The 26,990-nt window shown below is 44.1% G+C and overlaps 1 protein-coding gene across 3 annotated transcripts in view; it reads left to right on the top strand.

The window, feature by feature from the left end:
• The first annotated feature begins 321 nt into the window (after window positions 1-321).
• MATN2 (matrilin 2) overlaps window positions 322-26,990 on the top strand; it is a 117,222-nt gene continuing 90,553 nt past the window's right edge. Inside the window, exons 1-2 of one of the 3 annotated variants that reach the window (XM_074944057.1) lie at window positions 322-527; window positions 12,898-13,063. In XM_074944057.1, coding sequence (XP_074800158.1) covers window positions 12,940-13,063 — 124 coding nt within the window. In that variant the 5' untranslated portion in view covers window positions 322-527; window positions 12,898-12,939. Of the gene's footprint in view, window positions 528-1,031; window positions 1,107-12,897; window positions 13,076-26,990 lie in introns of those variants that run through there. The other 2 variants (XM_074944055.1, XM_074944056.1) reach the window with 2 other exon arrangements.

Below are 26,990 nucleotides of genomic sequence, written 5' to 3'. Positions count from 1 at the left end.
CTTTTCTTGCATAACAGAGTTGTAGCTGTTGCTATAAAGCCCATGTCCAGCTTTTTCCATCTAAGCAATTTATTATTTAGCAGGCTTCACTCCAGTGTTAACTAATAAACAATCATTACCCCTATCTGGTCCCTTTACTAGGTCTGCAATCTGCTTCCCCTACAGAAACTCCCACAGCCTCCATGCAGACAGAGAAACCACGTCTGAGGGCAGGAAGACCGCATAATTCCCCTGGGGACGGTTTGCTTTGGCCCTGGAGGTGCTTCGTGTGGGGAATGGGATTTCCATTTCCCAGCGTTTCCTTTGGTGGATTTCCCTGGCAGGGAATCACTAACTGCGCCGGCCTGGTGCCAATGGCTGACGCTCAGATCAGATGCTGGGAGAAGAAGGATGCTGCTGATCCTGGACTGAACTTCTGGTGCCCGGGAAAACCAAATCGCCTCGCCCTTACTGGGATCCCAAGGAGCAGCGCCAGGAACTCCCCCCACCCTCTGCTCTGAAGCGAGCACGCTCCTCAGCAGAGCCAGGTCTGAGACCCTCGATAGCTGGGGGCGGGCGGCATCTTCCAGGAGCCGAACAGGCAGCCGCGCGAGCCCGGGGTCACGCAGGGGATTCCGGAGCCCCCTTGCAGGGGCGGCGGGCCCAGGGGCTCTCCCCGCACCCGCGGAGGGGTGGCTCTGGGAGCACGTTCGGCCGGGCCTCAGGCGGCCTCACGCGTGTCTCGGGGGGCGCTCAGAGAGAGTGGCGGTGGGGGAAGGGCCAGTGACCCCTGGCTTCCTCCCCCGGCCGGCACAGGGGCGTTGGGGCCCTTCCGCCGCGGCGAGCGGGGGGCCCGGGAGGAGATGAGCCGAGTCTAGCTTCGAAACCGGCCCCCCCGGCTCAGCTTCCGAGCGGGGCACCCGCCGGCGCGTTTCCCCCCGCCCCAGCCAGCCCAGCGCCCCCGGCGTGCGCGCAGAGCAGAGCCGCCCCGGCCCCCGCCCACAGGGCTGGGGCGGCCGGGCGGGCGGCTCTTCCCCGGCCTGCCGGGCTCCCCGGAGGGCGCTCGCCGGCTCTCGCCCTCAGCCTGCCGGGGCTCGCGGGCTGCAGCCGCCAGGCCAGCGCCGCAGGTAAGCGCCGTCCCTGCCCCGCTGCCTGCCTGCCCGCCCGGCTCCACTCCGGCAGCCCCAAGCCCCGCGGGTAGAGCCCGGCTGCGCGGGGACCTGCGGGTCCCTCCGCCCTTCCCCGGCGGGCAGTGCGTACAAGTGTGGCTGGCTCGGGGCCAGGGCAGGGCTGGAACCAAACAGCTCCTGACCTGGCGGGGACTGGGACAGTTCTGGAGATCTAGCTCCCTGTCTGAAGTCTGCAGCCACTACCTACTGCAGCTAGCGCTGGGGTTTGAGATGCTTAGCTAGGCTTGGCAGCATTAGCTTGTTTCGGTGCATACACCAACTGGTGACATAATAGTTCCATTGAGGATACTCGAAATTTACAGAGAGGTGAAGAAAGGAAAAGTGCTGCTTGAGAACTTCTTAGAGCTGGATTTAAAAAGGATATTTACTGTGTATATTTTGACTTGTGATGTTGACAATTTGTGTAGTGGTTAGCTTTTTGAATCTCAGCCTCTACTGTCATTAAATAACTAGCTGCTTCCCCCAGCATCTGATACCTGCCCATAGTTTCCCACAACTGTGAAAATTTAAATGGATAAAAATAGAAAAAATGCTTAAAACCAATACTTTTGGGCAATTGTGAACATGTATATCAATAAAAACAGAAAAGAATGCTGAAAAATAAACATTGAGATCATCAATTGAAATTATAAATAAAAGAAACCCACACATTCTGTCAAACCTTTGTATAGAGGAGTCAAGAAGATTAATTGGTTCTTAGCTCTTTCAAGCAAGGACTCTACCAGCCCTGCCTCTCTTATAGACAACCAGATCCTTGCTACTATCCTTAGGTACTATAGGGCAGTAAAAAATAGTCACACTGAATCCCCCATAAATGTGAAAACACCATTAGCAACCTCTGTGTTATATTTATGACTGTATTTTGTATGTAATGAAAGAGCTAATGTGTTTGAGCCTCACTGTTTTCTCCTGCATAGTCTTAGAACAGCTCAACTGTGTATCATAAGCACTATACTCAAAAAGAAAAGGAGGACTTGTGGCATCTTAGAGACTAACAAATTTATTGGAGCATCAGCTTTCATGAGCTACAGCTCACTCATGAAAGCTGATGCTCCAATAAATTTGTTAGTCTCTAAGATGCCACAAGTCCTCCTTTTCTTTTTGCGGATACAGAATAACATGGCTGCTACTCTGAAACAAGCACTATACTGTATCTAAAGGAGATTCTCCTTTGAACTCAGGTGGTAGGGGCCTATGCTTTCGGAGTAGGAGAATTTGAGTTATGTCCCCAGTTTTTGCTGTAAAGTTCTGAGTGGTCATGGTGTACAGCATGTCAGAGCATTATGACAACTATGAAGTCCTGAGTAGTCACAGATTTTTTAAATTTCTAGTGTCAACTGTGTTGTTTACTATTGGGGAGTGAGGTGGAAAGGAATGTATTTTGCCGAAGAAAGCACATGAGTGTATTTCTTCATTTTTTTTGTGCTGTCAAACAACTAACTGACACTCCTGCCCCACACAGATAGCTACATTTCAGTGGTGGGTGAAGTGATTCCGTATCCTGTCCTATATTCAATATGACTATGAATTGTGTAAGACTAAGCTCCCAGTTTTATGGGGCCATTCACATACTTCAGTATTTTATGTAACATTTAACATTTACGTTGGTCTTAGGTTTTGTAAAAAACTTGTTTTTAATACTACTACTTACTGATGTAAATTTGGGGGCAAATTTGACCTCACAATAACTGTTTGTTTAATAGTTGTGCAAAAGTATATATGATATTTTACAGTTATATATTAGCCTTAAACTCTTTACAAATGGCTGATCGCTGAATCATGGCCACCTCTGGGGTAAAACATAAGAACTGTTTTGACAAGACAAAATACAGCTCTGAAGAACACTGTAGCCTATTGAAATGGCAGGGGAATATAAATTAAGTAGAATATATTTAGTTAATCTGGAAATTGGCCAGTTGTTGATACTCTCTAGCCTCATGAAAATTGTTGTGGGATCTTCAGTGACCACAAATAGTCAGAATCTCAGTTTTAGAAGACAGCATTTCAGTATCATACTGACCCCTAACATGATGCTGGACATTAGGTTAGTGTTAACTCAGAGGGGAAGAATGCAACCTCCTGATTTACAAAGCACTTTCTGAAGCATTTGGCTTTTCTTCTTAGGCCACCATTCAAGAAGTGAACAGGCTTGACTCTGTTTAGCTTGAGCGATTGGAAAAAAAATCATATGTGGTTTGGTATGCCTGCCCTAATAAGGGGCACTAAGATAGAAGGCATAGTCTTAACAAATCCCAACACATCTAGGGATAAGAAACTCTAATAATGGTGAGACATGCATATGATTTTTCGATGAACATTGAAATGTTTGAAACTGAAAACAGCTTTAATCATATTCTATACTATTTCCTTCAAATGTGTGTTTTAAAATCTAGATTTTTAAAATTTGGCTTTATAAATAATGGTGTGTCTGTATGTATGTGTGTGTGGGTGTGTGTATATATATATTTAAATAAAATGGTATTCAAACTAAATCTGACGTACTTCTATGTTACTATTTTAATAAAGAAAATATAACATCAGGCTGGTTATATGAGGCTGCAATTAAGGCCCTAATCCTGCAAATATGTACATGCTTAACTACTTCTGTAAGTAGTTCCATTGACTTCAGTAGGACTACTCATGAGTAAAGTATAATGCATGCTTAAGTGTGTGCAGGATTGAGGCCCAAGAATATAATAGTAAGGTGTATTTTAGGCATTTTTTTACAAACTAGAGGAAGACTAATCAGATATAAATAATCTAGTATGATTGGTACACGCTACTCAGGTGAGGAGAAAACATCAACTGCCACTATTTCACATATAATCAGACCACTAATGACAGATTGTTCTCATTGATAAGCCATGCTCACAATTAAACTTTGTTTTCATTATAAGTAAGGAGTATCTGGAATGCACTTCTTCATATCCTGAACATTTTGTTTCAGGCAGATGATGGTGTTCATTTCACCCTTTCTTCAACCTGACTTAGCAGCATTGGGGTCAGTATGGAAAAGATAGCATGCCTGTATTTTTTTTTTTTTTAATAGAGCTTTCAGTTTGTAACTAAGCAGCTGTATGTTAGGAGACAAAACTGAACAGCCAACTTGTATTATATATCACATAATATGCACTTTACAAATATAGTGCCTTTTCAGAGTAGACAAAACTAAATTTCCCAGTACCACAGTGCTACTATTCTGGTAATTTTGAAACTCTGATGTCTAGCACAAACCCATAACCAGAGAGTGCAGATGTATCTGCCCCAAAAGAACAAGTTTAATGAAAAGATCTATTGTCCAAGCAGCAGCTGAAGAAAAATCACTAACAGGGTGGTTGATGCTGTCATAAAATAAGAATCCCCTTTGGTAAATCCTGCTCAGTGGAAATTGTGAAGAGTGAACCATTCTATGGGTGTACTGCTTTCCAAGATCACTGTAAACTTTTATTATGGTAAATTTCTGAAATTCTTGAAATTGTCATTAGTTGCTTTGAATAATGTTGTCAATATTAGCCACAGTGATATTAACAGAGGCAGATATCACAGAGATGGGTGCATTAGAAACAACTAACAGATGCTATATTATTGTTTCTTATTTCATTAGAGATGTAGAAAATGAAGTGATATAAAATATAACTTGAAATGTATTCTTAAAGAAAATATACTTAACACTTTCACTAAGTTGATTAGATAATTAAATTGAGTGAGTGTGAGCAAGAAAGTGTTACTATGACATTTATGTAGCACAATGACATGGCAATGTGGAAGCTGAAATGTTGAGTATGTTATAATATGCTGTGTGTTTGTAAGGAATATGTTGGTCTTCTGATTCAAAAAGGTTTTTTATTTTCATTTTACTTTTTTCTTAATATATCTTGTTTGTCAAAAATGGTAAGATAAGAAAACTAAATAATCCTTTTACATCAACAGTAAAAAGTAAAGATGGTAAAAGTTTTAGTAGGTTCTGATTAGGGATGTAAAATATTAAATGGTTAACTGGTAAGTATTAGTCTTACCATTAGCCTACCCTAACTGTTAATTGCGGGTCTCAAACCGGTTCTCCTGCGCCGGGCCGCATCAGCCCGACCTCAGCCCTGGGCTGCCTCTGGGAGCTTCGCAGGGGCTGGCCAGCAGGTCAGGGAGAGTGTGTTTAGGCTGCAGGCTCTATCGGGGAGTTAAGCAATCCCCAGCCTCCCCTTGTGCCACTGGAAGGGGTTCGGCTGTGGAGGTGGACAGCGCACTGGTCAGTGAAGAGAAGGGAAGCTGCTGCTGGGGTGGCATGGAGCATCTGTGGATGCTGCATTGGGACAAACCAGGTAGCTGGAGCCCCTCTCCCTTTAATGGGTTAACCGATATAATTTTAATAGTTTCAGTGGTTATCTTTTTAAATGATATTTACATCCCTAGTGCTGATAAAGGATCACTAAGGATTTTTTTTGCCGAACTCTATACCACTTACGGATCTTATAATTGTTTTTCAGTGACTAAGCTGGTGGATGTCTTGAGCTCTAACTATGAGCTACACTCAAATTACTATAACATGCAAATAAAATATTAATGGGTTAGCAGATATTGGTAAGTCAAAAACTATTAGTAAGGATTTTAAGGAGAGAACTAAGAGTTAAGAGGTTCTAAAAACTTTCCAAGTTTTTCTTTTACCACATGATAGTTTAAAATTAATTGTAATCAGCTCATACAAACTGAAAAGATATTCAGTGTAGGTCTGACTGAGCTGCATGCACGATATTACAACAGGCAATGTATTCAGATGTGTACCTGTTTACATGCTTAGCTATGTTTATGATTTTTGTGTGTGTTAGATCAGGGGTGGGCAAACTTTTTGGCCCGAGGGCGACGCTGGGGTTGTAAAACTATATGGAGGGCTGGATAGGGAAGGCTGTGCCTCCCCAAACAGCCTAGCCTCTGCCCCCTCCCACTTCCCGCCCCCTGACTGCCCCCCTCAGAACCCTCGACCCATCCAACTCCCCCCGGCTCCTTGTCCCCTGATGCCCCTTCCCGGGATCCCTGGTCCCTATCCACACACCTCTGCTCCCTGTCCCCTGACTGCCCCACCCCCTATCCACACCACCGCCCCCTGGGACTCTCATGCCTGACAGGCCGCCCGGGACTCTCATGCCTTTCCAACCCCCCCTGTTCCCCGTCCCCTGACCGCCCCCCCAGAACTTCCGCCCCATCCAACCTCCCCCTGACAGGCCCCCCGGAACTCCCACACCTATCCAACCACCCCCTGCTCCCTGTCCCCTGGCTGCCCCTGGGGACCCCTTGCCGGGGACCCCTTACCATGCCGCTCAGATTAGCATGTCTGGGAGCTGCACCACCCGGCCAGAGCCAGACACATTGCTGCGCTGCCTGCAGGAGTGCGCAGCCCCGCCGCCTAGAGCGCTGCCTGGGCGGCGTGGCGGAGGGGGAGGGGGGACAGCAGGGGAGGGGCCAGGGGCTAGCCTCCCTGGTCGGGAGCTCAAGGGCCAGGCAGGACGGTTCCGCGGGCCGTAGTTTGCCCCCCTCTGTGTTAGACTATTTAAAATGTCCTTAATAAAATTTAAATTCTTAAAAATTGCTACAAATAAAATCATTTTTTGTGTGACTGCTCATGTTGTTTCTGAGAAACTGCACTATAAAATCCAGTTAATTCAATATAGCTACCAAGTGTCAAAACTAGGAATATGGGGATTCAGTACTGTCACAAAACTAGTGGAACAGTTGCTCTGTGTTACTCTCCTGAATTATGACGAAATGTCTGATTGCTCATATTATTTGTGAGCCTCCTGTAGTGATCATTTATGCTAGTCCAGCCCTACAGCTGGGCTGAGTTTGCCCAAAGCAAAGGAAGAAAACAGAAAGCAGTGGTTTCCTTTGACCTGTCCCCACTGCAAAAAAGTCAGTGATTCAGCTGGGAGGACTGTGGTATGCCACTGTCTCCAAGACTCCCCATTAGAGGGTGCAATGGGAAATGGGTAAACTGGGTGTGCCTTGTGGTTGGCCCAGTCTCCAAGATTGTTTGGGCTGAAGGGGTAGGAGGGACACATTACATCACTGGTGGTTCAGCTTGATACCCCACTTCAGTTGCTGTGTATAAACTCACCTCCTTATTAGCTTGCCCAGTTTCTATAGTAACCATAAGCGCAGTTGTGGGAAAGATGCCTTGAAATCTCGACATTTTCTGTCCTGCAGAGAGCTCCTTTTGCCTTTCTAAAGAGGATTTTCTGATACTGATACCTTGGCTGGCTCCTATACTGAAGCAGCAATCCAGGGAGAAAGGAAGGTCTGCTGCAGAGGTCTCTGAGTGCCTTGCTGGTGTCCCCTAAGGTGCAGGAGGTGAGGAAGTAGTGGAGGAATAACTCCCTATAAGCTCCAATAGTATCAGCTAGAGCCACTGGAAAAACACAATCCTGTCTTCAGCTGACCCTCACTTTCAGAATATCCCAGCTGTTTCATTGGAGCTTAGGTTGTAGCATATTAGCCACAACTTCTCTATTGGTCATGTGACCAATCTGGCATGCTGTAGGGTTCGTAGCTGCTGTTCCAGGATCTCTGTGGTCAGTCCGGAGTTCTTCCCTCACACTCCATTCTCAGCAGAGAGGACATGCTATGAGAACAGTTGAAGCAGAGCTGGGGTAGGCATCAGAACTCCACAGCCCAAATAAATATGTCCACTACTTCTAATGGTTTGCACAGCCCATTGATTTTTAAGCATTCAAGTTGAAGCTCCCCATAGAAGGAGCTAAAGATGCCATGCAGTAACTGCACCAAGAGAATCGTGAAGTGTATTGTGTGGGTTAAAGCATTATCCTTAGCTGAAGTGCTAAGGTTTCCTTATGTGTCAGAGCAGCTGTAAACAAGGAGATTATGCCCAGGCTCACATTTTCAGGCCATGTAGACATCCAGAGCCTTCAACTAGAGATTTCCCAGATAACTCATGGGTTGGATCAGTGAGACAGCTGAGGCCCTGGAGAGTGACAGAGGTGCCCGATAGCTGCTTCCGGGAATGGGGAGAAGTTCCTTTTCTTAAGTTTCTGAAAGAGATTGTTGCTTCTGTGCTGTATGCAGAAGGGTCTATTATGATCATCTCGTCTGACCTCCTGCATAGCACAGGCCCACCAAGTGAATCTTGCATTGAGTCCATAATTCCTGGTTTAGTGATAGCTTATCTTTTAGAAATATATGTAGTCTTCATTTAAAGATTTCAAGTGATAGAGAATCTCCCTACTTCTACTCAATATTTCTTTGCTTATGCATCTGAAAATCACATTCGCTTCCTTTAGCCATCACATCACACTGTTAGCTCATGTTTAGATAGTTATCCACCATGATCCCTAAGACAAAATTTTCAAAAGCACCTAAGTCCTATTTTCAAAAGTCACTTATGCATCTAGGAGCCTAAATCCCATTGACTTTCAATGGCACTTAGGCTCCAATTTTCAAAAGTTCCTAAGTCCTTTTGAGTCAGTGCTTTCCAAACAATAGTCCATCATTCTATAAGTGTTACCTATGTTCTTGGTTCCTCCAAACATCTCCTTGCATGTTTGTGAGCCCAGTTTACCATATAATACAGACAGCTCTATAGAACTGACCTGTCATTATTTATCACTCCAACAATTTTTGTCATCTGTAAATTTTAACAACAATGATTTTATATTTTTTCCAGGCCACTAATAAAAGATATTGAATAGCATTGTGCCAAGAGTAAATTTGTCTCATCCCTGTTCAAGGAAACAAATTACAGTAAGGAAATACCTGGGTCTGCCTCACTGATCTCTACTTCAGAGGCAAAACTGGCCTGCAAGGCCCCAAATTCTGCTGCTGCTAAGAAAAGGGGCCAATTTGCACCCCATTCTCTGCATTAGGGACCTGGTATGAAAGCAGTTGAGGGAGAGTTGGGGCAGACACCGAAACAACCAGCCCCTGTAGAGAGATCCACTGCTTCTAAGGCCTGTTGCATGGCTGCTGGTCAGAGGCTGAGTCTGGTTGCCGTGGAGTGGACAGGGACACAAGGACAGATCATGAGTGGATGATGGGCCATAACATGAATAACCACATTGCTGGGTCTCATCTTCAGAGGGACAGATTTAGCGCCCTATCCTATATGGTACTGTGCATCTCCTGTGATGGCTGCTGAACATCCATTGATTCCCAATACTTACTCTAAGCCTCACAGAATTGGGACCCTTAGTTTGCTAGCTCCTGGGATAGGACTGGAGCCCTATATGATTCTGCATGTCAGGTTTGGGATCGTGTACTAAATAAAACATTTCTAGCATCTTATAAAGCATTGTTTAGATGATAATTGCCATTAAAAAGTGCTTATGAGATTTAATGTTGCCTGTGAAATTTGCCAGCTTGTTCCTCCATGTGGATGAGACCTCTCCTTACCCATTACCAGATCCTTGCCATTTTTCATAGGTCTCTTTCCTCATATAGCCGCCTCTTGAGTAAACTAAACCCATTTTTTCTGCACTGATATCACCATGCCAGCTGTCGAGGCAAGGCTCCTTGGTGGTGAAGTATGGGTAGCCAGCAGTTGGTATTGGGGGGTGATTCCTGGGATGTATTACCTTACCTCTCAACTTCTTTCCTTGTGCTTTCTGAACTGGGTGCCCCTCACGTTGTAAGAACCATTGACCACAGCATCAGGTTCTGGATTTGGAGGTGGTTGGCCAAAAATGGGGAGGGCTGGGATTCAAATAGGGTGCAGTCAGGATCACGTAGGAAAGCAATGAGGGTGTGCACTGGAACCAGCTTATGCTCCTTATCAGTGCCATGTAAGGGAACTGTGGATGACCAAACATAATCTATTTTGGGGGCAATATGGGATATCAGGAAATGGAATGGTGTTGATTAGAGTCAAAGAAGATCGGGCTGAGTAGCAGTAGCAGAAGTTTCCAGAAGCCAGACTAGAGTGGTCAGAATTTCCCCCCCCACCGCCTTTTGGTGCCAAGTATGACAGGGCATAGTGGTATATTGTGTCAGGTAGTCCTTGCAAAATGATTAGGTTGAAATTTGGATTGTGAGTGGATAGAGGTACATGGTTTCTCATTGGCACTTGGGAGGTAGGAGAACTCAGTCCCCTTCAGGGAAAAAGTTAACCAGTCAGGACTGATGAAGGCTTAATAGTGGTACAATCTCAGCATGAACGATTTGCTGTTTTGTGCTGGTAGGCATTAAAAATTTATCTGGATGACCTCTGGGGTGCCGGTCGCACCATGATGGAACCTTGCGGCTGGATATTAGGAATCCCTTCTCAATCATTTAGGAAAGGGTAGAATAGCTTCAAATTTAGCTTACAAGGCCTACCTTCATGTCTCTTGGGCATTACAGACGGATTTTATGTTCATAAAGGTGCAGCCAAGAATTATTCCAAGAGTTTTAGGAAGCAGGTTGTGATAATCAGACAATTAAAAAAATGCATACATACTGGCAAAAAGAGGTTAAAAAAGCAGTTGCTAAGGCAAGAATGAAGGCTGAAGAGGAATTAAAAAGAAAGTTGGTGGAAGATGATGGCAGGAAATTGGTTATAGGTTGGCAAAAAAAACCAAAAAGGAATCATGAAACACAAGATATGAATAAATCTTTGTGTGTAGGATGGGAACTGTGTGGTGATTAACCCTACAGAGGTGACAGCAATATGGAAGCTGTTAAATGAGAAGAGAAAGTTACATGAGCAAGCATCATCGACAATTATGGGGAAGCCTCAAAAGGTATTGATCTCTCTAGAAGAAGCACTGAATATGGTGAAAAATGGTAAACCAGCTGGTGAAGATGAGAACTGATGATATGATCAAGGCAGTTGGAGATACTAGAATAAAGTGGCTTCATGGATTATTATTTGTTTGCTGGATTCAAGCTAGAATACCATATGACTGGAGAACAGGATTGATTGTGCCTCTTTGGAAGGGTCAGGGTGATGCAAATGATTCAACCACCTATTGGGACATCACCCTGTTACGTCAGCCTCTCAAAGTCCTTGAGAGAGTTTTGGAAGCAAGGCTGAGGTGCAAGGTGAAGGACAATATAGGAGAGGAGCAACATGGCTTTAGGAAGGGAAGGAGTACTATAGACTCAATATTTGCAATGAGACAGAAGTTTGAAAGTAGTGTAAATGGAGGGCATAACTGCTATGTAGCATTTGTTGATCTTGAGAAAGGGTATGGCTTGATTCCGCAGGAGTTGGTGTTTGGGGCATTGAGAGAGATGGTAGGAGGACTTCAAGAACTGGTGGTGATAGAGGAGCTGTATCAAGGATCCAGGGCTCAGGTGATGACAACGTATGGAATTTCAGACAGTTCTGAGGTGACAGTGTGATTGAGACAAGGCAGTGTACTGATTTGCTTCTCTTCATCCTAGTTATGGTGTTAATGAGCAGGAGAACCAAGCCTCTGGAGACGCAGGGAAAACTTATGTACAGTGATGACTTGGCCCTTTTGGCTGACAGCAAAAAGTAATTGGTAAATAAGGTATCAGAGCAGACATCTGTGTTTTAAAGCCATGGTTTGAAGGTAATCACAAAGAATACTGAAATTATGCAAGTAAGGGAGGTGGAAGAAGAGCTTCTGATTTGAAGCTTCAGGAGAGAAGTTGAATCAGAAGACAGAATTTGTGTACTTAGTGCCATCGGAGAGAGATCTGGAGAATTGAAAAGAGGAATCAATGCACATGGGTGGCAGTGAAAAAGATGGCAGGAGTTCTGTGGGACTGGCAAGTAAGTAACACACTGAAAGGAAAAATGTATGCTGAGTGTGTTTGCCCGTGCCTGCTCTATGGTTTGGAAATGGTGGGTCTTACGGAGATGGAAGAAAAGAAGATACAGGTAGTAGAAAATAATATTCTGAGGAGAATGAGTGCATGGGGAAGAGGAACTTGTGACTCTGTCATAGGCTGGAGAGGGCATGTTTGGAGTGGGCTGTACATGTGATAAGAATGGGAAAAGAATGATCAGGAAGAGGACAGCAAGAAAGGACATGGAAGACTGAGAATACTATGGAAAGACTCTGTCAACAGGAAGTTTGAAGAGAAAAAGACTGGAACTCTGTGATCTTCAAATCTGTGCCATGGACCAGAAGTAGTGACAAAAAATCTCAGGAACCTTCGGCCCTGTGTAAATGAGAAAAGGAGTCAAGAAGTGAAGTATGAAAGGTGCAACCAATATAGCTATTTTCCTGAAATTCATACGTGTGTGGGTGTCTGTCTTCCTTCCATCAAATCCATAACAACTCTTCACGAGCATATTTTTTGAGAGTTTACTAGCACTAACCGGTATAAGGTGACAAGTTATTTTTAGAAAATACACTCCACCCACTGAAAGTTCAGGGTTTTGAACAGGGTGGGGTTTTTTGTTTTTGTTTTGTTTTTAGCTGTTTCAAACCTTCTTATAGTAAGTGGTAGGATCACAGAATGAAAGTCCCTTTTCTAGACTTCCATCTATTTGCTTCTTGTGAATGATCTAGCAGTAGATCTGTTAACAATGTCAACTATGAAGGTCATCTATTTATACCAGCCTCATAAAGGCCAAGCTGTAGTCTGCTAACCAGGATTACTTAATTATGTAGACCCATCTTTGATGGATATGAGAGACATTCTAAACCAGTGTGTCTGGGTGTTTGTATGTGGTGGAAGGGGGGAAGGGAGGGCAGGGTGTCTGCCATGAGCACAGCATAAGTACACATTGTTTGGTTAATCAGAGAGTTCATTTCATTTCTTTTCTTTGTCACAGTTTTGCGCCTCTGATTGTTCATCTTGCTTTTTCTTCACGAAAATGAAGAAAATGATTACATGCTTCCTACTGCTGTTTGGACAAACTCTACTTTTCAGTGCCTCCGCCAGGGAGAGACATCTTCCACCAACATTTTCAAGCCAAAGAAATGGTGCTAACCCACAAGGTACTTTACTTGGTGAGTTGTAATAAGCCTACCTCACACACAAACTATAAATGCATGGCTTATTGGCCTGATGTTGGCTGGGATAATTATAATAAAAGGGAGTCTGCCATCTGCAGGGGGGAATGAGAGAGATTTTGATCTATGTGTTTGTTGTTGGGAGAAGGAGTTTGCTATCAATCTGCTAGACCGTGGTGGCCAGCCTATGGCTCTCAAGCCACATGCGGCTCTTCAGAAGTTAATATGTGGCTCCTTGTTTTGGCACCGACTCCGGGGCTGGAGCTACAGGCACCAACTTTCCAATGTGCTGGGGGGTGCTCACTGCTCGGCCACAGGCCCTGCCCCCATCCACCCCTTCACGCCCCCTCCCCTGAGCCTGCTATGCCCTTGTTCCTCCCTCGAGCCTCCTGCACACCACCAAACAGCTGATCAGGAGGTGCGGGGAGGGGGAGGTGCTGATCAGTGGGGCTGCCGGCGGGTGGGAGGCACTGGGAGCCGGGGGGGGGGGGGGGAGCTGATGGAGGGCTGATGACGTATTACTGTGGCTCTTTGGCAATGTACATTGGTAAATTCTGACTCCTTCTCAGGCTCAGGTTGGCCACCCCTGTGCTAGACCAATGTAATTTATTTCTAACTGGTGTGTGTTTTCTCCAAATAAATGTGTGATATGGGACTATTGCATTGGAGAGAGACCCTGTCTCACCTGTTTAGAGAGAGGATGTTTATGTGAGGTCCTGTCACAAGCTGTCTGACCACTGCACTTTTTAGCAAGTTCTAGCTGGGCGTGTGTGCTGGGATGAGGGAATTTGTACCAAATGTAATCAACAGCTGATGACAATGGACCTTATTGTCTCCTATTTAGACACTCCCTTCATTTGCATCATATTGATTTTCTTCAAATGGGTAGAGATTTCCCCTGCTGTGCTGGGAAGCTGTGGAGGAGACTAACATTTAGCTAGTGGCTGGACTCTATAGAGCTGCCCAGTACATTTTCATTGATCATGGATCCCACTTCATAAGATAGTGTTCTGGTCAGCTTTTTGGAAGTCATGAATTAGTTAGGGTTGTGTTCAATTACTCACAATCTAATTTAACTGAGTGGATGAATTGAAATATGCCATATTAGAATTGACTTTATAATTAAGGTTGCATTTTGATTCTCTGTTAAAATAGGACTAAAATCCTTATATTTTATACTTTATTAGTGAATTTAGACTCCAGATTTGGTACAGTAATTCTTCGGAGGACAACTAATTTTTCTATGTAATTTTTTCAGTGTTCCCTTTTGCAAAAGAAACATTTTAAACTGTTCATTCTGAAATTTTGCCATTTTTCCCCCTTTGAGTTCCATTAACTACACATTCAGAAACTCCAACCCCTCCCTCCCATGCATGATGGTGATATTGTGGATATAGGTCACTTCTGAAACTTCAGAATTAAACATATATTTATTCCTTTAATTCATGATAACCTAACTGAATTTCACCAAATTTAGCTGATGGAATTGCTCAGATCTATTAGCTACTTCAGTTTTTTATGCTGCCAGCCTGTCTTTCCACTAGGCAGCCTTTAGCTCCAACCTAAATCCCTCATTACCCCCAACACACACATCCCCATTTATCCTTCCTGGGTTCACCATGTAGCATGACCTTAAAGAACCAAGGGGATGTGAGTGGACACTTAGAAGAAGTGTTCGGAAGCATGAGGAAGAAGTAGGTGTTGAGTTTGGTTGTGCGCTGGAGTGGCAGAAGAGAAAGGAGCACCTGAGTTTTGTCAGAGTGGAGATGTTCTCCAATGAGCCGCCTGGGGTTGTGGACTATAGACTATTTCTTGTTGGGATTGTTTCTTGTTAGCTCTGATTTGTGCTTTCCAAAATGTGTCTAATTTATGAACACCAAAGAAACACCCATATTTTATACTAGATGAAACTTTAGTACTGTCTGAATCTTTCTTGTATGGATCGAAAAGCAGGGCTTCTTTGAAATCTAGAAACTATTACGTGAATTTAGAGAAACAGCAGTTCGTTAAACCCTGAAATAAATGACAATATGTTATATGGGTCACAGAGCTATGGGTGGGGTACTCAATTAATTGTAATGTGATGTAGGAACCAAAGGGTCTGATTCCAAGTTTCATGTATATTCATGGGCTAGACCAGAAAATGCCTTGCATTTCCTTCATTAATTAATGCCTTGTAAAAGTTCCCTGAACAGGAGCTGCTATAATTTGTATCTGGTCCATGCCAAATGGCATAGTGAACCAGAGTTTCCTGAAGAAGCATAGCCCACAAAATTGCTCTGAGATTTGAAAGGAGGAAGAAATGTATTTACTTAAATAATTTGATTTGTGTAAAGAACTTATCCTTACAGTATTAGGTGCTTTTTACAGGAATTAAAATATACAAACACAAATATTAAAAAAAAAAAAATCTAAAAAACCCCGCATAATGAAATGAGAATCTTCTTGGACTATTAGAATCCTTGTATATTCTACTGATGCACTATCTTGTTGAAAATGATGGTTTATTTATTGAAGGATTAAGCTCTCTTAGGCTGACTGCATGGGAAACATTAGCTGTTATTTAAGGTTGCTATTTTATCTTTTATGACTTCAGAGAAAATCGTGCTTAGGAGTCTGGCTCAGTGAAACATGTTTGGTTGGGTTTTAATCTCTGTTGTTCCTTATCGCTGCCATTTTCACAGGTTGATAAATATCTAGACTTAATGAAAAATAGTAAGTATAAAATGCTGTCACATAGCCATCATAAGAAAAGACTTGTAACTGTGTAAGGCATGAACGTTCTTCTGATGATTCAGGATACTTTATTAGGTCTAATAGAAGAAGTGAGTTTAAGGAGGGTTTTAGAAGGAATGACCCATGGTGTTTAACTTGTTTTTTGGTTCACCCCAATCTTTCTCCTACATTTCAGAGTATTTTTGTTTTGTTTTGTGGCTGCTTACTTTGCTCCACTTCTCTTTAAAAATTATTAATAATAGTAATAATATTTTCCTTTTAAAGATCTGAAATAAATTTTGTTTGCAAAGGCTGAGTAGCAATGATGTTGTTGGAATTCACTCTGGGGAAATTGATCCAGGCATGCTGGACTACTATAAGTTGGTTTAATTTCAAGCTTTTTCCCCCACCATAAAGTTATCCTGTATTCCTAGCTATCAAACCACTTCAGATCCAATTCACTTCCTTCATAGCACTTTTTCTTTAAAGTTTCTTACAACACAGTAATTGTAGCAAATATACAGTAAGTTATTAAAACTGAGCTGATTAAGAATAGATGTGTGTGTATGCATGCGTGTGTTTGTGTATATATAATAAATATAGTGAAATATTTACAGTGACCTAACTTCAGAAAAGTGGTTGTTGCTATAAAAAGTGTTATTGGTTATGTATATGAATGTCTCTCTTGATGTTTAAGCTACGAGATATATCTATATAGTCATGTAAGACCTTGTAGGCTTAGGGGAGGAAGGTAGAATGCCTCATGGAACTGGTAATTATAACGTATAAGTATTGTAGCATGATGAATAGAGCCCCATCCCATGAAGAGAGACACAAGAAAATATGGTCCCGATTCTCCCGCATCTTGCATTTGGTCCAGAAAACTGCTTAGCATGGCCTTCTTTTCTTTTCTTTTTGAGGGGAGGTGGTGCGGGGCAAGTACATCCCATCACCCTGGGGGTGGGACAAGGGTTTGGTAGCTTTGTGGTTAAAGTCAGTATGGGTGCCCTCAGCCTCAGGGCTGCGTGGCCTAAGGACTGGTGTCAGTAGGACTCCCCTAGGCTGCAGGACAGCACGGCCCAATGGCCAGAGTCAGTAGGACTCCCCTGGGCTGCAGGGCAGCATGGCCCAATGGCCAGAGTCAGTAGGAGGCGGGTTGATGGGCCGCCCCCCAAAAAGGGTGACCAGACATCCTGATAAAATTGGGACTGTCTCAATATTTAGTTGTTTGTCCCGTGTCCCAACCAATGTACAGTCGGGACGCCATTTGTCCCGATATTTTGCTTCGGCGGCACGCCGGCTTTTTTGTTGTTGTTGTTGCTGGGGCGGCAAAAAACTTAGAGCCGGCCCTGGTGGGGGTTGAGCCTGTGGCTGCCCCCCCACGTGTCCCGATATTTTGTTCTTGTCATCTGGTCACCCTACCCAAAAGGTGGCAGCTGGGGTAGGGGGACCCAGGCCCTCCCTGCTCCACTGAGTCCCAGCCCAGGGCTCTGGTAGTGGTGAATGGGTTCACCACTAAAGTGGCTGAGAATCTGCCCACAACACACAGACTGCTGCAGGGACACTGGCTAGTCCTTCCCTGGGCTATTTCCTACTTTGACTCCTGCAGTTGAAGTTGGGGTGTCTTTGGAGTCTCTGGGCTACTCGGGAAATGCCTGCAATCTCTCTGGGGCATCTGCAGATACCTGGGCGCCTGCCTGGGCCTTGGTGTCTCCTGCTCCTGTGGTCTGGGATCCCGGCTGCTGTTCGGCTGGAGCCAGCAAGGTGCATCCTTCCTCCTCCACAGTCAGCCCAGACTGAGCTATGCTGCTCCCTTTTATATTGCAGCAGCAGCTGGAGCATGTCCAGCAGGATCGAGGGGGGCATGGCTTCTGCTGCTAAGAGTGCTGCCTTAACCCCTTCCGCTGTAACGCAGGACAAGTACAACCCGTCACAGGAGGGTTGAGATTTTATGTATTGATATTTTCAGCCATTGACAGTAAGACATTACAATTACATTCATATCTTAATACAGAGTTAACAGCATGAAGCAACCTATTATATGTTGACCATATCCTGTTATATTGTTACCATTTCCACCCCCTTTTTTCCCCAAAATTATTTAAATACACCCGTAACATGGTGGGTGGGTGGGTGTGACCATTCATATTAATTTTTGTCTTTCTGGGGGAAGGGGAGAATTAAATGTTTTCTAAGGATACGGGGGAGTCTCAAGGAAATAGAAAGAAAGGAAAACTAAGGGGAAGGAGGGATTATCCTCTTTGTATATTCTTTTTGACTATCCTATAAGTATATGATTACTGTGTCTATATCAAAGCATCTCAAAGATTTCAGTATTTCTAGTATATTGTTTTCCTGTGTGAAGTACACGGTTACTTTTATCCATTTTTTGTGAGTTTGTCTGGCACTATTCTCACAAAATGTGTTAAGTCTTCCATAGCAATATAGTCTATTAATAGTTTTTTCCAGTGACCTATGCTAGGAATTGTTGCCTGGGTCCACATATTTAAGATTGTTGCTTTTGCTATAAAGAGCAAGAATAGGAATAGTTTGCTTATTTGCAATAGGAAACTTTTTAACCGGCCCTAACATAAATGTCTTAGAACTTGAACAGGGTTTCATCTCTAATATTTTATAATTTCTCTCAGGATGGTTTTCCAAAATTTTTGTATCATCCAGAAGTCCCATATCATGTATATGAAAGAGGGCCTGGCTGTTTTGCATTTCATACAGATATCTGAGGCAATATAATATGTTTTATTATATAGAGGTAGATGAACATATGTTCGGTAAACTAAAAAGTACTGAACTTGCACTATTTGGTTAGTAGTAAAGCCAATATTTATCATCTGAACTTATCGCATTCCATTCTTTTACTTTTATTTCATATTTACAATCTGCACTCCTTGACTTAATAGCTTCATCCAGATTGTCCTTTAAAAACATAGTCATGAGGTTATACATTCTAGATATAACCTTGATTGTTGACACTTCAAACCTATGTATCAAATTTCCTAATACAGATAGTTTTGTTGGTTCCTTTCTTCTCTGAAAGTGTTTTCTCAGGTTGCACATAAACCCGGGTTGCACATTTTCTCTCTCTTTTAAATACATCCGCTGTATTTGTTTGTTTTTAGGATTGTCCATCCCTAAAGAAATCCTACCACTTATCATAGCGACATTTGCCCCAACATCTAAAAATTTCCTTATTCATCTTGGGTTTGAAAGCACTGTTATTTTTTATCTTAGATATTACTGAGATCTGCTCCTTTTGTTAGGTCAAGTGCTTCATCTACACCCAATTAGTAAGTGCACTTTTAAGTAATGGGTGATATTTCATGGTTACCAGAATTTGGGGATACAAGTCCAGCATAGTATTATATAATGAGGTTGGGTTTGCTAGTTTCTGTTTTATCTGTATCCACGATGGATTCTCTCTGTTAGAAATCCATTCCTGTACTGGTCTAATTTGTACTGGTTTATAGCATCTGTTGGAGTCTGGTAATGCCTGGCCTCCCATCTCAACTGGATGTTTCAGCCAATACATTTTGATATTTGGTTTCTGATGTGACCATAGGAATCTCTGAATAGCTTTTTAAAATTTCTTAAAGAAATTTTTGATAGGTGTAGAGGGAATCATGAAAAAAGGATTGGCAGGACATTTATTTTAAGTACATTAATTCTGCCTATCACAGTCAATGGTGATAAAAAGGAAGATTACAACTTACACTAATACAGTCACCATGGTTACAAAATTGCAATAAATTCTGTACAAAGTATGTCATGTAAGGTATCAATGGAAAAATTATAGACTGCTAAATATTATTATCGTGTTTAAATCCATATGTCATCTTTGTATATGAAGTTATGAATATTTTATATGTGTTTGTATCTCAGACGTTGTTTTCTTGGGTAATGTCCCAAGACAGATTTGCATCAAGGCTAGCCAGCCTGCTTGATGACCCATTAAAGACAATCAGCTTGCCCAGTGAGCCCCTCCTGGAGATGTTTCAGACAGCACTGAGGCAATGGTTCAGCAAGTCATGTAAGGGCATGTGATAAGGACACGTGATCTAAGACTCCATCTTTTGCCAATAACTTTCCATGCACTTGAGCTGAATATATAGAAGGAGACTGTGACATTACTACTTTGTCTTCAGTCCTGCTCCTCACCTCTGGACTGTGATTTTCTAACATAAGGAAGCTTTGAACAAAGGACTGATGACCGCCAATCCCTTTGGATAATCCAGAGGGCCTTTTTGCAAGCTAGCAGATTTACCATCACTGCTATGAACCTGATCTAGAGACTCTGAAATCACTTGTAATGTATATGATTCCTTTAACCATTTAATAACTCTTTCTTTTCTTTTCTTTTCATAAATATTTAGTTATAGTTTACTAAAGGAATTGGCTACAGTGTGGTATTTGGTAAGATCTAAAGTATATATATTGATCTGGGGAGTGGCTGTACCTTTGGGATTAGAGGTGTAATTAATGTATATCTGGTTTTTAGTAACCTTGCATCATAAAGACCAGATGTCTGGGTGGTGATAGGGGCTGGATTGCCTAAGGAGACTGTGTTTTTGCTTCTTGTTAACCAATGTGGTGATACAGGAGCTCACTTTTGTTACTGACTTGGTGAACTCTAATGTTAGAATAACCAACAGTTTTGGGGTGTGATTGCCCTGTTTTTATCAGTCTGTTCTGAATTTGGCATTCTCAGCCATGACCCACATCAGGCCCGGTCACAAATGGTAATAATGTCTACCTTTCTAGGTCACCATAAATAATTTTCATTACGGAGCAAGACAGAATGCTGCAGACATTGAAACTCATGATCCTACAGGGATAGCCAGCAACAAAAGACAGAGTACCTAAAGAGAGAACACCATTCTTTCAGAAAAGAGGCGAGTTGTATGTACAGAATGGCATTATATTCTGGGGAGGAAGAGCAGTTATTTCATCAGCTTTTAGGAATGAGATTATGCACAAAGTTCATTTGTCACATCTGAGAATTGAAGGTGGCTTAAAGTGAGCCAGAGAAATTATGATACTGAGCAGGAATGAATGAGCAATTACAGATGTAACTTTAGCACCCTCGTGGCCACGATGGAGTCTGCTCTGCCGGCAGCTCTGCCCAAGAGACAGCGTTTGCAGGAATGCAGCAGGAAAAATTCCTTCCACCCCAGGGGCACCTGTTCCAAACCCCCCAGAGTGAACACGCCCACCCACAGGAAAAGTACAATGGATATAACAAAGGGAGATATTTATTTATAGAGGGATGAGAGGAGAAAAACAACAAGGGGAAATGTAGGGGGAGCAGTAGAACAGGCTTGCATCCAAACCAAGGCCCCACACTCCCAGTGGTAGCACAGTCTGAAAGGGCAGACACCCAGCAATGTGTCTGCACGCAGAGTTCAGGAGTCCTGAGCAGAGTTTCAGTTCAATGCTGAGTCTTGGGTGCTCCTGGTCATCTTCGACGCCAGTGAACTTTCCCCAACAAACCCCTCCGGTGCCCTCTTCTACCGCTCTCTGCAAAGCCACGCAGAGCGACCACCTCCCCGCTTAACTAACTGGCAGCCTCCCTCCTTATTCCCAATGAAGAGTCACAAGCCCCAGTACTCACAGCCCCATGCAGCTCTGGGTAGCAGTGATACTAGGTCCAGCTCTTGCCTGTCCTTCTTGGGCAGTTCCTCCCTGGCACAGTGCTCCTCCTGGCTCCTGTCCTGGGGTGTCCCCGATCGATCAGCCGCCCTGTCCTTCCCAGGCTTCAGGCAGGTTCTCTCTCTCCTTCACTTTGTCCAGGGCCTCCCCTCCCTGGACTACAGAGCCACACCCCCAAGTTCCCCTCCTTTCTCTCACTCCTCCCCCTCCCCAATAGGAAAAAGATTTAAAGGGGCCATGTTCTCTAAACCCCAAGGGGTTACACAGACATTCAAGAAAAAGTGTGATGTATGCAGGTCGTAGGAAGGCTGTCAGCCAAAAGAGACCCTGTGGCAACATGAAGTTCCAAAACAACCATTAGCAAAGGTGGGAGTGGATTTGTTTACTTTGGAGACAAAGGATACATGATCATTGTAGACTATTTTTCTAATTTCTGGGAGATAGACTTAACCAGACACAGGGTCCAGATCAGTCATGTGGAAGATAAAAGCACACTTTGCACAGTATGGGATACTGGATATCGTGGGTTCTGATAGTGGACCACGGTTTGCTTCAGGAGAGTTTCAGAATTTCAGTAAGGACTGAGATTTTGATCACGCATCTTCACCGCGGTATGGTCAAAGCACCGGGGTATGGAAGAGGGTGGGATATTTCCCAGGGAATGCCTTACTGTTAAATGATGAACTAGCATTTGGCTGAGACCTCAAGGGTTAACACATTGTTGTTAATGTAGCCTCGCACTCTACAAGGCAGCACAAATGGAGGGAGGGGAGACAGCATGGCAGAGAGAGACAGAGACACACACCCTGTGTGTGGGGGAGAGAGAGATGCATATTGCCCCTTTAAGTACGCTGACCCCATTCTACGTACATTGCCTTTAAAAAAATCAGGAAGTTGAGACAGCAGCTGCGGCCAGCAAGTTCTCTCCATCCTGAGCCCTGTCCTGTCCCCACCCAGCTCTATATGGAGAAGGGGTAAGCAGGGGGCAGGAGTAGGGTGGAGGGGGACACCCTGACATTAGCCCCTCTTTTCCCCCCCTCCCCTGCACAGCAAGCAGGAGGCTCGGGGAGCAGCTCCAAGGCAGAGGGCAGAAGCAGCACATGGCAGTGAGGGGAGGGACAGCTGAAATGCTGGCAGATAGCCTGCTGGGCGGCTGCCGCACAGGGAACGGGGAGCTGATGGGGGGGCTGCTGGTCCACGCTGGTTCCAAGCCCCCACCACTAGCTCCAACGGGCTGCTCTTCCTGCAAGCAGTGAACAAAGCAGGCGGCTGCCAAACGACGTTATAAGGGAGCATTGCGCAACTTTAAACGAGCATGTTCCTGAATTGATCAGCAACGTAACAACGAAACAACGTTAACCGGAACAACTTTAAGTGAGGAGTTACTGTACTAGATTACAGGAATACTCCCTCTCCAGGGCCAAATTCTAGTCCAGCCTAAAGACTGATGAGCTGGAGAATGAAGATACTCTTGCTGACAAGCTGAACGTTGTTTGATCCTGGGTATCCAGGTGCTTCACTTGGCTACAGAGTTACAGAGAAACCAACAAAAAAGACAAGTGTTTTATTACAACAGATGTGCAAGAGAGATGCCAGATCTGGAGCCAGATGACAAAATGCATGTACAACCATTAACAGAACAGGATAAATTCTGGCACAAAGCTGCAGTGGTGCAACCAGGAAACCAAAGATCATATCAAGTGCAAATGGTTTCACCCTCACTATCTGTCCATAGTCTCTGCAGGAAAATAGCATCAGCTGGGGACCCTGAACTGGAAGAAGAGACAAGGTGTATGCTTTCTTGAATCAGACGGATTCTTATAAGGAACCAATCATAGTCAAGCTCCATTTAATTGGCAGAACGTGAAAATGGAGCTTGACAAAGGGGTAGTGGCTACAGAGCTGGGGCAAGAGAATGAGAAAGTTATTGCTGATGCATTCACCAGCTTGATTTTGTCTGTACCTGAGCTCTATTCAAGTTCTTCAATGGGGGGAAAATTCCTGTACTGGGGAGAATGGAAGTCAAAGTGAGGTATGGGCCCCAGAAGGCTCGTCTCCCTTTCTTTGTAGTAGCTGGGGAAGGGCCAAATCTTTTTGGTTGGAATTGTCTCTCTGCCTTGAAAGGTGGCTGGAAAAAGACTCCTGGGACCTTTGTATCACATGAGTGCAGGATCAATCAATGACCTGTTGAAAAGAGAGGAGCTGAGAGAACTCCAGGATCTCAGGGTGAAAATACATGTAGATCCCACAGCACACCCTCAGTTTTGTAAGGTCTGCCCTGTTCCTTATGATCTACAAGCCAGGGTAGAAGAGGAACTTCAGGGATTATCTGTCCAGTGAAATTCTCTGAATGGGCTATTCTGGAAGTGCCAGTAGTAAAAGCTGTTGGCTTCAAACATCTATGCTATGATTACAAACAAACTGCAAACCAGGCTACCTGCTTGGAGTAGTACCCTTTCATCACATAGAAGAGCCTTACCAAGCTAGATATGTCGCATACTTACCAATAGTCCTGGATGAAGACTTGCAGAATGTGGTCACTATCAATATGCATAAAGGACTCTATAGGTACACCTGCTTAGCGTTTGGGATTTCCTCTGTTTATGCTATCTTCCAAAGAATTATGGAAGGATTATTGGCTGGATTGCACCAGCCAAAGATGGTATACCTAAATGACGTTCTCATGACAGGAGAGACAGAAGTGGAGCATCTATGGAACCTAGACGAAGTCCTACAAAGGTTAAGGGAAGTCGGGTTGCAACTCAAGTGCTCAAAGTATGTTGTAATGGCCAAGAAAGTGATTTATTTTGGAAATGGTGTTTTGGGAAAAAGACTGCGAACACTAGAAGAAAATATGAAACACAAGCATGACCATCAACAGGTCACTTGCTTTTTCTCTCCTAGAGCACTTGTTTAGATTTGCAGTTTTGTGGGAATGCCCAAGTGGCTGCCTGGTACGACAGTACAAGTTACAGACCTGGTTTCCTGTTAGGTTGCTGTAGGACATTCCCTCATCAGATGGCATATAGATTATCTGTTTGCCTGAGGAGGAGGCAAGGAACCCAAGTCAGGTTCAATGGACTCGAGTGGTGGATCAGTGGAGGCTACTGTTCCTATGATTCATCCAAGTTTGGAATTAGGAGAAGTAAATAATCTGCTCCTGTTGGAGCAGGTACTGGAGTGGATCTCTTAGTACTTGGGTGCTTGTGGAATTTCCTCCTCTCCTGGCTATGCTGGGAATATCTGCTTTAGTCCACCACCTCTGCACGAGACAACACAAACCCCCTGTTCACTTGGACCTGTAGATAGAGTGTTGCGGGGGAAGAAGGGGGCAGAGTGACTTGGGGCAGAATAATCCCCTTTTCCCTTTTTTCCACACGAGGTCAGGTAGTCTTCTCTGCACCTCTAGTTAGAGTTCCAGTTGTTATACTGAGCTGTTGATTTTCCTACCAAGGAACTTTTGTTGAACTTGGAGTGGGAGGGAAGTTGTATCCTGGGGGTTCAGGATAGTTATTATAGGATAGTCCATAAACGTATTCTGGGGTGGGGAATTTTGCCTGGTCCCTGAAGGCCATTTTGTAAGTTAATAAAGAAGACTTTCTACAAGCCATTACCCTATGATCCCACTGAGAGTTACCAAAAGCAACTACAGCATTTGCTCAAGAAACTTCCTGAAACAGCACAAGATCAAATCCGCACAGACACACCCCTGGAACCCCGACCTGGGATATTCTATCTACTACCCAAGATCCATAAACCTGGAAATCCTGGGTGCCCCATCATCTCAGGCATTGGCACCCTGACAGCAGGATTGTCTGGCTATGTAGACTCCCTCCTCAGGCCCTACGCTACCAGCACTCCCAGCTACCTTCGAGACACCACTGACTTCCTGAGGAAACTACAATCCATCGGTGATCTTCCTGATAACACCATCCTGGCCACTATGGATGTAGAAGCCCTTTACACCAACATTCCACACAAAGATGGACTACAAGCCGTCAAGAACACTATCCCCGATAATGTCACGGCTAACCTGGTGGCTGAACTTTGTGACTTTGTCCTTACCCATAACTATTTTACATTTGGGGACAATGTATACCTTCAGATCAGCGGCACTGCTATGGGTACCCACATGGCCCCACAGTATGCCAACATTTTTATGGCTGATTTAGAACAACACTTCCTCAGTTCTCGTCCCCTAACGCCCTTACTCTACTTGCGCTATATTGATGACATCTTCATCATCTGGACCCATGGAAAAGAAGCCCTTGAGGAATTCCACCATGATTTCAACAATTTCTATCCCACCATCAACCTCAGCCTGGTCCAGTCCACACAAGAGATCCACTTCCTGGACACTACAGTGCTAATAAACGATGGTCACATAAACACGTCCCTATACCGGAAACCTACTGACCGCTATTCCTACCTACATGCCTCCAGCTTTCCCCCTGACCACACCAAACGATCCATCGTCTACAGCCAAGCTCTGCGATACAACCGCATTTGCTCCAACCCCTCAGACAGAGACAAACACCTACAAGATCTCTATCAAGCATTCTTACAACTACAATACCCACCTGCGGAAGTGAAGAAACAGATTGATAGAGCCAGAAGAGTTCCCAGAAGTCACCTACTACAGGACAGGCCTAACAAAGAAAATAACAGAACGCCACTAGCCGTCACCTTCAGCCCCCAACTAAAACCCCTCCAACGCATTATTAAGGATCTACAACCTATCCTGAAGGATGACCCAACACTCTCACAAATCTTGGGAGACAGGCCAGTCCTTGCCTACAGACAGCCCCCCAACCTGAAGCAAATACTCACCAACAACCACATACCATACAACAGAACCACTAACCCAGGAACCTATCCTTGCAACAAAGCCCATTGCCAAGTGTGCCCACATATCTATTCAGGGGACACCATCACAGGGCCTAATAACATCAGCCACACTATCAGAGGCTCGTTCACCTGCACATCCACCAATGTGATATATGCCATCATGTGCCAGCAATGCCCCTCTGCCATGTACATTGGTCAAACTGGACAGTCTCTACGTAAAAGAATAAATGGACACAAGTCAGATGTCAAGAATTATAACATTCGTAAACCAGTCGGAGAACACTTCAATCTCTCTGGTCACGCAATTACAGACATGAAGGTCGCTATCTTACAACAAAAAAACTTCAAATCCAGACTCCAGCGAGAAACTGCTGAATTGGAATTCATTTGCAAATTGGATACTATTAATTTAGGCTTAAATAGAGACTGGGAGTGGCTAAGTCATTATGCAAGGTAGCCTATTTCCCCTTGTTTTTTCCTACCCCCCCCCCCAGACGTTCTGGTTAAACTTGGATTTATGCTGGAAATGGCCCACCTTGATTATCATGCACATTGTAGGGAGAGTGGTCACTTTGGATGAGCTATTACCAGCAGGAGAGTGAGTTTGTGTGTGTGGTTTTTGGAAAAGGGGGGGGGGGTGAGAAAACCTGGATTTGTGCTGGAAATGGCCCACCTTGGTTATCAT

This window comes from Natator depressus, chromosome 2, assembly GCF_965152275.1.
Source record: "Natator depressus isolate rNatDep1 chromosome 2, rNatDep2.hap1, whole genome shotgun sequence".
Lineage (NCBI taxonomy): Eukaryota > Metazoa > Chordata > Testudines > Cheloniidae > Natator > Natator depressus.
The sequence above is the reverse complement of the archived record's forward strand: the minus strand, read 5'-3'. Positions and strand labels throughout refer to the sequence as shown.